Here is a 12,802-nt window from a genome sequence, read left to right on the forward strand (position 1 = left end):
TCACCACCCCCTTTTTCCCAAATCGATTTTATCCACACTCAGTGTGGGAGGGTATACTCAGACGTGAGTCCCTTGCTCATTGCACCATCAGGATTCAGGCAAGCCGGGCCGACGAAGGCTGTGATGCCAGAAACCGGTCCCCGGAAGCTTGTTTCCTTCCCAGTATAAGAATTGGCTTGGTAGTTTGGTTTGCCCTGTTCCCATCATGCACTGGGACAGGTACAGACTAATTTGCATGTAGCCTGGTTATGAGCTGGGATGGTGCAGTGAGCTAAAAAACGGTGATGGATTATAACCATGATCTCTTGACTTGGTAAGAGTATTCTGCATCATTCAGAAACTCTGTCCATCACCACCCCCTTTTTCCCAAATCGATTTTATCCACACTCAGTGTGGGAGGGTATGCTCAGACGTGAGTCCCTTGCTCATTGCACCATCAGGATTCAGGCAAGCCGGGCCAACGAAGGCTGTGATGCCAGAAACCGGTCCCCGGAAGCTTGTTTCCTTCCCAGTATAAGAATTGGCTTGGTAGTTTGGTTTGCCCTGTTCCCATCATGCACTGGGACAGGTACAGACTAATTTGCATGTAGCCTGGTTCTGAGCTGGGATGGTGCAGTGAGCTAAAAAACGGTGATGGATTATAACCATGATCTCTTGACTTGGTAAGAGTATTCTGCATCATTCAGAAACTCTGTCCATCACCACCCCCTTTTTCCCAAATCAATTTTATCCACACTCAGTGTGGGAGGGTATGATCAGACGTGAGTCCCTTGCTCATTGCACCATCAGGATTCAGGCAAGCTGGGCCGACGAAGGCTGTGATGCCAGAAACCGGTCCCCGGAAGCTTGTTTCCTTCCCAGTATAAGAATTGGCTTGGTAGTTTGGTTTGCCCTGTTCCCATCATGCACTGGGACAGGTACAGACTAATTTGCATGTAGCCTGGTTCTGAGCTGGGATGGTGCAGTGAGCTAAAAAACGGTGATGGATTATAACCATGATCTCTTGACTTGGTAAGAGTATTCTGCATCATTCAGAAACTCTGTCCATCACCACCCCCTTTTTCTCAAATACTTCGCATCCAGACAGCCAGGTCAGCAATCCCAAGGAAATGCCCTATGGATAAGCTGGTCGAGGACATTTGCCTACGCTTTTCCCCTGATACCGCTGATGCACAAGGTGCTCAGCAAGTGCAGAACCAGCAACATGACGCTGATTCTGGTAGCACCACAGTGGGCCAGGCAGTCCTGGTTCTCACAATTAGTGGAAATGGCACAGGGGCCACCACACAAGTTCCCAAAAAGAAGAGTCCTGCTCTTGATGCAAAACGGAAGGGTGCTCCACCCAGAACCAGAGAGCCTCAGCCTAACAGCTTGGCTCCTGAAGACTTAGAGTTTGCGTACCTAAAGCTCCCAGAGAGCAAGCTGGCGGTGCTGCGGGAGGCAAGGAGACCCACCACACGGAAGTGTTATGTTGCAAAATGGAAAAGGTTCACCCAATGGTGCATCAGGGAAAAGCTCCAGAAGGGAATCACCAGGGAATCAACAGTGCGAAGATACCTAACACACTTGCTAAAGAGTAACCTAAGCTACACCTCGCTAAGAGTACACCTAGCAGCAATAGTAGCGTATACAAGAGGAGAAACAGGGAAAGGTTTCTTTACATCTCAGGTGGTAAAAAGATTCCTGGAGGGGGCCAAACTAATCGCCCTCCCAAAAAGAAATGCCACCGCCGGCATGGAACTTCAATGTAGTTCTAACGCAATTTATGAAGGCACCTTTCGAACCCATTCACAAGGCCTCTCTACACATGCTCACCATAATGACAGCCTTTCTGGTGGCAATCACCTTGCTACGCAGTGTGAGCGAATTGCAAGCGCTAACACTACAAGAACCCTACATTCAAATTCACAATGACAGGGTGGTAATGAGAACAGACCCACGTTTCATGCCAAAGGTGGTGTCAAAGTTCCACATAAGCCAGACAATACAGATACCAAGTTTCTTCCAAACACCATCCACAAGCGCAGAGAGGGTACTGCACACTCTGGACGCTAGAAGAGCAGTGATTCATTACATTGAAAGGACTAAAGATTGTAGGAAAACAAAGCAATTCTTTGTGTCTTTCGCAAGCAGTTTCTTGAGAAGACCGGTAACTAAAAACACCATCGCACGATGGATCGCACAGACAATCCAATTCTGCCACAAGCAGGCAGGCCAAGAGCTACAAGGAGCAGCACAAGCTCACTCTACCAGAAAAAAGGGAGCAACAATAGCTTTCCTGGCAAACACACCCATCCAAGACATTTGCCTGGCGGCAACATGGGCTTCAGTGCGCATGTTCCCTTAGCACTACTTTGTGGATATACACATGAACAAGGAAGCACAAGTAGGACAAAAAGTGCTTCAACATATATTCAACAACCAACGCTCATCTTCCACCCAGCCGCCACAAACATAGCAAACTGCTACAAAGTCTATGCACAGCATAGTGAATCCAGAAAGATTTATGCTGCAAAAGAAATAGTTTCTTACCTGTCGGTGTAGTTTTGCAGCTTGAAGACTTTCTGGATTCACTAGCAAACCCACCCACCTCCGCCAGAAAGATGAGACAGGAGGAAAGGGAGTAAAAATGGAAAAAGACTTAGAAGAAAAAAAAAAAGAATAGCACGAGACAAGAAAAAAAAGAATCCGAAGATGGCGCTCAAAGGTAGGAGCTTCTGGAGAAAGAGCATCACAGGAGGACACCAAATGGTGGGACGTCGACGCCAACCTGGGCCACGAATAAAAAAAAGAGAGAAAAAATACTACGATTCCGGACCCAACCACTAGACCGTGGAATGAGTAATGCACAGCATAGTGAATCCAGAAAGTCTTCAAGCTGCAAAACTACACCGACAGGTAAGAAACTATTTGTTTCCTACACAAGGCTGCCAGCTTGTCTCTCTCTTCATTATTTACTGGCCTGGAAGTAGTTTTGCATGACTTCTAACCTCTAACACTGATTATGCTATGTTTTCATTGCATTTTTATGATTCTCGTTGGCTTTGCTTCGACTGATATGTTAATGTCTAGGTACTATAGTAAAAAACTCAGAGGCACTAAAATACTAGTTTCTGCTTTGTTTTACCTGCCAGAAAATGTCACTTAAAGCATCACACATTTGGCAGTAGAATGTCCCTGATAGGCAAACTGAACCACAGGAATGTCACACACAAGAAATCTGAAAACTTGGCAGCTATGAGTTACGAACATTTGCCCTTGGCCTAGGATAAGTTTGAGACTACATTCACTTGTGTAGATGAGCAAAATTCTGCACTAAGTCATTGAATTAGAGATTGAGCATAGAAAACATAGAAGAATTGGCTAGATCTGAAAACTATACTTAAAATGTTGTTGGGGTTTTCAGTGATAAAGGTCTTACTAAAGTGAAGCATGAAATGCCATTTTATTTGATTCAGGCACCAAAACTGTAAGTACTGCTTGTGAGCAAATGCCTCTTTTGCATGGTTAGGCCCCACTTTTTGCCTGGTCTGATATGGTTTCAAATGTTGTGCACAGGTTCCCTGCCAACGAGGTCCCCTGTGCCAGTGCTCCTTCCCCTCTTGCCCCTTGTATGTGCCTAGTTAATGGTACCCTGGGTTCCTAGGGCATGAGAGCTGAAAAGGATCCCTTGGGACCCTCTCACTGGGATCACTGGGACCCTTTCAGCCTGCATGCACCTGTGAGAGGGGGGAATGACAAAGTAGACCAGGCACAATGCCTAGATGCCATGTCAGCTAGCTCTGCTGACAGCATAGGTAAGCCACCCATCTAGTAGGCTTCACAGTCCTGAGGCAGGGTGCAATATACTACAGGCGAGGGCATATCTGCCTGAGTGGATATGCCCCTACAATATTGGACACCATTTTCATATGTAAGTGCCAGTGACGCCATGAAGTGCACATGGGCTGGGAACTCGACAACTCGAGTTCCACAGCATCATGATGGCTTCACTGATTACCGGAGTGTTTGGTACCAAACAACTCCTTTCAATACATCCATACTGATGCCAGTGTGGGATTTATTGTACCATGTACCTTAAGGGAACCTCTGAGATGCCCTCTGAATCCTTACCAACCCCAGTGGGGTCTCTGACCAGCTGAAGGCAGCCAACCACCTCCAGACATATTTCCGGACCTCTGTGTAGAGAGTCCCTGCTTCTGGGACCAGAAACAATGCACATCCTGGGTAGAGGTGTCATGCTCCCAGGATGGGCCAGTGCTCGAAGAGGGAAAGCTTCAAAGGCCTGTCACCTTTGTAAGGCGACCCACAGCCTCTGCTGCTAGCAGCAGAGGGCAGCCACTGGTTTACACCACCATCTTTGGGCACAAACACTGGCTGCAAATTTAAAAAAGATGGGAGGTGTGCCCTCCTCTGCCAACCCCACCCCTAAAGTGGGGGAAGTGAGGTGTATCGCCTCTTTCAGTCCCCACCATCCTGAAGATGAGGGGACCACTCCAATCAGGGCTAGGTCTATGTCCCCTCCCACTGGAAGCTGCTATACTAGGGGGTGTAGTCAGCCCAGATACGGTGCCCATTGGACCTACCTGCTACTCCCCTAAAAGCCTCCTAAATTTAGTATTTAGGTCGCTCCCCCAGACCTGACCTTCAGATCTGCAACCACTTAACAAGAAAGAAGACACCCTGCATCAGAAGCTAGAAGATGACAACTGCATTGGGCCCCAGCCTTACTGGCCGGGCTCCTGCTTCGACGACCCTGCTACATGTTGTGCAACAGAGACCTCTAAAACCCCTGGGAGGACTGCTGCCTTCCATAAAGACTCCAATCTCCTGAGGACAACACACTTGTCCAGAAGAAACAGACTTCAAATACTCCGGATCCAGGTGGATCTGCGTCCCCAGCCCACTCTACACCCACGGCCTGGGTCTGAGTGGCTCACCTGGGCAGTGAAGTTTCCCTGGCGATTCTGACCTCATGTCTAGCGTTGGCTGACTTCTCCTGCCCTCAAAGAGGGTGCCTGCAGTGTGAATCCAGAGGCTCATGCAACCAGTAATGGTAAGAAGACTCCGACGTCGAAAGGTACCCCTGTACCCACAACCCCTGGGCCTTGGTGAGCTGAACCGACGGTGCTCCTACACCCCCTACATCCCAACTTACCTCTGCTGTCGGTCGTTGGTCTTCCCCCTGCAACCTCCAGTGCCACGCCTGCAGTTTCCTTGCCGTTAGGGTAAATCATCTTTGAAAATCATTGGGCGCCCGTCGTCGAATTTGTACCATGCACTCAGCCACCACTGTGCTGCCTGTGGTGTATGTTTGGTGCTCCTTTATGCCCCCCCGCCCCCCATGCTTGTGTTAACCCCCCAAAGCTTGGCCCATGCAACCTATTTAGTTGCCTGCATGCAGCGTGGCTCCAGGCACCCCCTGTCTCTATTGTAAAGCATTGGGTCGAAATCTGATTTTGACCTCTGCACCTGGCCACCCCTGAGCCACTAGTGGTGCAGTTTTGGTACCTACCTGACCCCTGGCCCTTGCTGACTTTTCGCTCCCAAGACTGTGATTGTAAGTTGAACACTTCCCTGTATAATTGCACTATTGTGTTCCCCATAGGATAACATTGGACTGTGTGAAAAGTTTCTAAATGTTGATTTTTTAAAAACATACATACTTGATTCTGAAGACATGAGTGTTAAAATAAAGCGCAAAGAATCATTTTCTAAAGTTAGTCTGGATCCGCTACTTGAGTCGTGTGTACATTATTGATCACTCTAGTGCAATAAATGTCTTGCACTCCTCTGTGTTAGGCCTAATGCTGCTCGCCCACACTACCATTAAAAGAGCATTTGGTGTTTTGAATTGACCCCTGTACACTTTTGGGGACCTTTGTGCAGGGTATTACCACCTAGTGGCAATATCGTATACAGAGCCAGATTCCTACAAATAATGAACACGTCCCAACCTAGGTTCATCCATAAATGATGTGGTCAGCATCATCGCTCATTTATTAAGTCCGGATCATCATCAGGCGTTTCTTCAAACCTTGAATCTTGCTAGTTTCCTTGTAAATGTACGTAGTCAAATTGCCGTTTTGCGAAGGACTTTTACAAGGAAACTGATGAGATGACCAGGTGAATAAGTACATTTAGAAGACCACTTGCAAGTCTCCCCAAGTTACTATTGCATTTAAATGAATCTGAAGGAACACACTTCAGTTTGATACTTGTTTTACTAGAGACGTTTATAGTGAGATAAGTTTGCGGTGTCTTGGATCAGGCAGTAAAAAAACAAATTTGAGAGAGACTATTTCACCTGGCTTGCGTATCTGGAGCATATTTCACTTTGCTAAGATTTCCCGACCAGGACCATAGATGAGTGGCATAGAAGAGGCAGTTAGACGCTAGCTGATCTTTATCCAGATGATATATTTTTGAGAATATGCCTCATTAGAACACATGCCTTTTCCCCGCATGTAATTACAACGCGGTCGTTACGACAGCGTTGTAACAACGCATACCAATACCCCGCAAGTCATAACGATGACTTTCAGAGGGGGGCGCGGGATGTTGGAATAGTTTTATGTAATCTTCCCCTCTCTTGGTGGGCATCCCCGGAGATTTGTGGTTGGGAGAGCAGTTTAACCACTTTGAGGAGACCCCTGTATAGTCTGACACATACTATTACGCTTGCATGCTCATCTGGCATGTTTTAGCAATGGACCCAATAATATTATGCTTAACTCTCCACAGAGGAGCACAACTTGCAGACCCCCAACCAAGCCCTTTTACAATCCGAGTTTCCAAAGGATGGGTCACTTCCCCCAAGTGTCATGTTTTATTAAGGCATGTACGCCGGATAAAGCTGAAATGGCCTCATTTTAACATAAGAAATGCCTATGTGGAAGGAAGAACTTCCCCTATGAGGTGGCTGTAAGGCCAACAAAAAGAGAGATTGCGTTTTCTTGAAGTGCAATGTGCATTTCTCCGGTTTTGTCTTTTTTAAACACCTTATTCTGCATACAGAGATAACATTACTGCCCATCTAGCTGAGTCCATTTTATGTACATTCTGGTAATGATAATTTATAAAAGTGTCCAGTAGACAAACATTTTGTATTTGAAATGAGCGGCCGTTTAATTAAAGTACAACTTTCAGTATGTAAAATATGCGCAGGTATTGTTGAACAGTCCGTACTTGTTCTGTTGTAATATTTTTCATAATATTTAATGCACATTTTCTTTCTCGTTATTCTCCCCGTCTAACCTCCATATTCTAGCTTGGTGACATAATGGTGGACATTGCAAGCAACATTATGCTGGCCGACGAGCGTGTCCTGTGGATGGCACAGAGGGAGGCCAAGGCGTGCACGAGGATTGTTCAGTGCCTGCAGCAGATTGCGGCATACAGGCTCGCCAGCAGTGGGCAGGTCTACTCCACAGTAAGTGCAACGTTTCCATCCTTTTTAATGCCAGCAGTGGGCAGGTCTACTTGACAGTGAGTGAGACCTTCCCATCTTTTGTAAAGTGATGAGCCTGATTACTAATGCAGTCTCTTATCATTGGAATATAAGCGGCTTCATCGAGAGTTTGCAAACTCATTGTTTTGAACAGACTCTCCGTGGTCTTCGATTGTTTAAACTGCTTTAAAAGTAATGATAACTCTTGGTCTGGAGCGACATTCTGCTAGAAGTGAAATGAATGCGAAACAAAAGAGTGCCAATGCTGATAACCAATTTGCAAAGTGAATAGACCGTGGAAGAAAATTTCAAACAACCGCGTCTGTACTAATTAATAGTATTTATTCCAATGACATCTATTTTTATATATTATTCAAATAAATCTTGTATGAATTTTTTTTTAGAGTACAAAAATAAAACACCACAACAATTTTTTGACAAAGAAACATAAAAACCATACAATTGACACAAATTACTATAATGCCGATTTGGCAGATGTACTACCTTACGAACACATTCATACACCACTCCTCATTCATCAAAAAACACTCATTCAGACAAACTGCCTTTGGTTGCCTACTGACCACAATTTGAATGAACCAAAGGACTATCCTAACCTAGTAAAATATTGATCGATACAATTTAAATGTGCATGTCACCTATTAAGGCAATCGTTTTACAATTAAGCAAAATTCTTGGGATGCACCAAAAAGATCTAATTACATCAGTGTTTGGTATCGCAACAGAAAAGGGTCGACGCGTTTCAAACCCCTATTTGTTTAAACGAAGGGGTTCTCCTCAGGACCAAGACACAAAGTGGCAGCGCATTTATAGATGCCCTTCCTTTATTGACAAGTGGACGATATACAGTGATGAAAATTAAGTAACTGCCTCCGTTTGTTCGTTTTATGCCACGTAATTAAGTGGGAGCGTGTCGCTACGCGCTTACTGATGCTTCAACCGACGGTATCTCAGCTGGCTGAAAATTTCTGAGCCGGAACCAGTGAATCTAATTCGTGGTGGAGAGCGCGTTTCATCCAACAAAAGAAGAATCAATCGCTTCTCAGTGAAGTGAAATGAAAGCAGGGCCACAAACCGCCCACCCCGCCTTTAAACATTTGTTTTGATCCAGGCCCTTGTTAAAGAGGGCGACTTATGATAATATTCAAGGTACAATTTATTATAAAGAAAGATTGCTTTTCAACTCTCTCTATCCTCCTCTGAGCTCTCTTGTGATTAGTTTCAGTTTCATTCTATACAGATGTCAGAAATAGATGTAGCACATACTTCATTTTTTTGTAAATGCTTTCTTTTAAATTAACCACACCCTTCTCCTTGAAGTTTGTTTCAAATGTTTTTGGTTTTAATGTTTGTGATCACAAGCTCATATATAAACCGAAATTACGAAGGCAATAGAGAGACACTTTTGTGTTAAGCAGGTAGTGAAAAATGTCCCGTCTGGAAAATGAGAAGTGGGTGTCTTTCAGTACTTTCCTCCCAGGGCCCCAGTTCTGCCATAGCGTGCAGTGCATGTCTGATGGATACATCTGCTTGTGGATTCCTCACCTTATGAATATCCCCTACGTTCCGCGGAAACTTTTTCCTAGCTCTCCATGCCGACAAGGTCATCACAATGCCTTGGCTCCGCACGCGGCTCCACATGACGTCACTGGAGCCATAAGAATACCACTTCAGCGTGATGACGTCAGTTCCCTTTTGTCCGCGTTGTCGGCGCTAACGTTTTTTCTGGGACTCTCCATACTTTTGACTGGTTACTTTGTAATCTTGATTGTATCTTTCTGTGTTTTGACATGTCTGCCCCGAGGAAATCGGGCTTTAAGCCCTGTAAGGAGTGCGGGGGTCATATGTCGATCATTGACCCTCTTGAGGACTGTCTGTGGTGTTTGTCATCTGATCACGACGTCGAGGGCTGTTCATCCTGCAGAAAGATGAAACCGAAGGCTCTGAAGGAACGGGAAGCCAAGTTGTATATGGCTAAGGCAAGAAAAGAAAAAAGGGGTCGTAAACGATCTAAGTCAAGGTCGTCGACGTCGCATGACTCCAAGAGGAAACATAAGAAGAAGAAGAGGCATGCATCTCGGCACCGTTCGTCGAAGGCTGTGGTTTTAAGGTCGCCTTCTCCAGCACCTCGACGTCGAGAAAAGGACTTTGTCTCTCCTTCTCCTTCAGTGTCTCCTAAGGTGACTCCCGTTCATTCTCCATCTTACAAGGGGATTCGGCGCAGTCACCGACACCGAGATTTCACCGACTCCAGAAGGTGTGCCGAATCCGGCTGATGCTGAGGTTCCTTCAGCTCCTGCGGCTCCGCCTGTGGTTCCGACTCCAGAGGTGCCTCGTTTGGATCTCAAACCGGCTCAGTACCCACAATTTCCGGCGCCGGGTTCGGATCCATCGCATTTTTTAAAATGCGATGTATGGCGTTTTTGCCAGGGCCCCGTACCCCTCTGGTGCACCTTCGAGTCCCATGGGTCCTATGGCGTTTAATTTGGGTGTGCCTCACCAGTATCCTCCGGCCCCCTTTGTGCCATTTATGCCGACGACGCCGTCCTGGCAGTTTCCGGCTCCGAGGAGGTTGATGCCGTATGTGCAGTCCCCAGCTTCATCGATCGCGCCGGTTACTGCTGCCAATCCTCCTCCTTGACACCGCTCCCGGAGCCATCGACGCCGCGTGTGGCGCCACCGCCGCAACCAAAGATGCGCTCGAGGAGAGACGCGCAAAGGTTGTTAGAGGAGGAGCAGTACCAGGCTGAAGAGATGGAGGAAGGTGAAGTCTATAATAAAGAGGATATGTTTGAGGGTTTGTGTGAGGCAAGTGGATTTGATAATTCCCCAGATTGGGACTTTGCTTCACAGAAGGCTTACCCCTCAAAAGAAGTTGCATCTTACCATAATGTGATAAGGAAGGCTGCAGAGCTCTTGGATCTGCAGCTCCTTATGGCTGAGTATAAGCCTAATTTGCTCACAGCGGTGCTTCATTCTCCGTCCTCTGTGATTGAGCCTCTCTTGCCATTCAATGATGCCTTGACTGACCCAATCCTTGATGTTTGGCGCAACCCTCTTGCTGCTCCTGCAGTTTCAAGCGCTGTGTCCAGAAGGTATAGGTCGGCTCTTGGGGATCCGGTGTTCCTTTCATCTCATCCCTCTCCTGAAAGTTTGGTTGTGCAGGCTTCTTGTTCCAAGCAGTCCACTGGTGCTTTTCCGCAGGCTCCTGCTGACAGGAATTCCAAGACGTTGGAACAATCTGCAAAAAAGGTCTTCTCATTGTCTAGTATGGCTCTGAAGTCTACCAATGCTACCTGTTTGTTGGGTAGATATATTCACGCCCTTATGGACTCTGCCAAACAACTTCTTCCGAAATTGTCTGAGGAAGATAGGGGAAATTTAAGTGAGGTGCTGGTAGACTCACAGGCTGCGGCTCGCCAAGTCATCCAGTCTGGCCTAGACACGGCGGATTCGGTTGCCAGGGTGATGAGTTCATCCATTGCAACAAGAAGACATACGTGGTTGAGGTCTTCTGGGTTCTCTCCCGATGTACAGGCTGCCCTTCTCGATCTACCTTTTGATGGGTCTAGACTTTTTGGAGAGAAAGCTGATTCTGCTCTGCAAAGATTTAAGGACAGTAAGACCACAGCAAAGTCTTTGGGTCTGCAGACTCAGGCAGAGGGTTATGGCTATAGAAGATACCGTGGCTTCGGGAAGTCTTCCTTTCAAGGTTTCAGACAGCCACAGCAACAAAACCCTTGGACAAGTCTTATATGGGTAAAGGCAGAGGTCGCCTTCGTGGAGCCGGGCGTCAGCCTTCTTCCTTCTCCTCCTCTACCTCCCCAACCCCTCCTGGTAATACAAGAAAGCAGCTCTAGATCCGCCATCCTGGATCATGCAGGTCCCGTGGGAGGCCGGCTTACCCATTTTCTACAGGATTGGAAATTGATCACTTCGGACCTTTGGGTTTTAGATCTGGTAGAAAATGGGTACGCCCTTCCCTTCAGGGAATTCCCTCCTCCTTATCCTCCTTGCCAAGGATTTTGCACGGAGGATCATTTACTTCTCCTTCAGAAGGAGGTTTTTGTCCTGTTACAAAAAGGTGCGATAAAGGTGGTTCCGGAGCAGGAAAGGGGTCAGGGATGCTACTCCCGGTATTTCCTGATTCCCAAGAAGGATGGCAGGTTTCATCCTATCCTGGACCTCAGAATCTTGAATCTGTTTCTCAAGCAGGAGAGATTCAAGATGCTCACCCTAGCGCAGGTTCTTCAGGCGCTGCAACAAGAGGACTGGATGGTGTCCATCGACTTGCAGGATGCGTATTTTCACATCCCAATCCTGAAGTTGCACAGGAAGGATCTCCAGTTTACGGTTGGTTCAGTTTGGTCTTACTGCTGCACCTCGAGTCTTCACCACGGTGATGGCAGTTGTGGCTGCCCATCTCAGGAGGTCGGGATCCTGGTTTTCCCCTACCTGGACGACTGGCTACTGAAGTCAGAGTCGCCAGAGATGGTTCGTCGTCATCTGCAGGTAACAACCCAGTTGTTGTACAATTTGGGTTTTTCGATAAATGTGCCCAAGTCTCATCTGGTGCCCTCACAGCGCAACCTGTTCATAGGGGCGATACTGGATACCACTGTGTGTCGAGCTTTCCCACCTCCGCAAAGGATTCTCGACATTCCGGAAATGATTCCCTTGTTTCACAATGGAGCGGTTGTTCCGGTTCTGAAGGTCCTTCGCCTGCTCGGTCTGTTTGCTTTTTGCATTCCGTTGGTCAACCATGCACGCTGGCACATAAGGGCGCTCCAGTGGTGTCTCCGCAGGCAGTGGTAACAGCACAACGGAGATCTCAGGGAGTCAGTCAGGATCTCCAGAGAAGCTGCAACGGATCTGTCTTGGTGGAGCGTGGAGGGCAATCTGTCTCAAGGAAAGTGGCCACAGTGATTACGGATGCCTCTACCTTAGGGTGGGGTGCTAATCTGGGGGATCTGGAGATCAAGGGTCTTTGGTCTCCAGAGGAGAGATTGCTTCAGATCAATCTTCTGGAATTGCAGGCCATACGTTTGGCTTCTCAAGGCCTTTCTCCCTTCCCTTCACGGTCAGTCGGTTCAAGTCCTGACGGACAACACTGCCGCGATGTGGTACGTCAACAAGCAGGGAGGAGTAAGGTCGTACCGTCTTTGCAGCGAGGCGTTGCGGCTCTGGCCTTGGGCTAAGGACCATTGAATTTGCTTCATGGCAAATCATCTGGCCGGGGTGCTGAACGTGCGTGTGGACAGTCTCAGTCGGCAGTTCTCCGCCGGTCATGAGTGGAGGCTTCATCCAGAGGTAGTTCAACATATCTTCCAG

At 47.3% G+C, this 12,802-nt stretch overlaps 1 protein-coding gene across 1 annotated transcript in view; it reads left to right on the forward strand.

The window, feature by feature from the left end:
* ADGRA3 (adhesion G protein-coupled receptor A3) overlaps positions 1 to 12,802 on the forward strand; it is a 399,594-nt gene that overhangs the window by 271,158 nt on the left and 115,634 nt on the right. The window contains exon 11 of the mRNA XM_085642355.1: positions 7,271 to 7,432. Within this exon, the coding sequence (XP_085498481.1) occupies positions 7,271 to 7,432 (162 nt within the window). The remainder of the gene's footprint in view (positions 1 to 7,270; positions 7,433 to 12,802) is intronic.

This window comes from Triturus cristatus, chromosome 2_2, assembly GCF_964204655.1.
Source record: "Triturus cristatus chromosome 2_2, aTriCri1.1, whole genome shotgun sequence".
In the NCBI taxonomy this organism is placed as follows: Eukaryota; Metazoa; Chordata; class Amphibia; order Caudata; family Salamandridae; genus Triturus; species Triturus cristatus.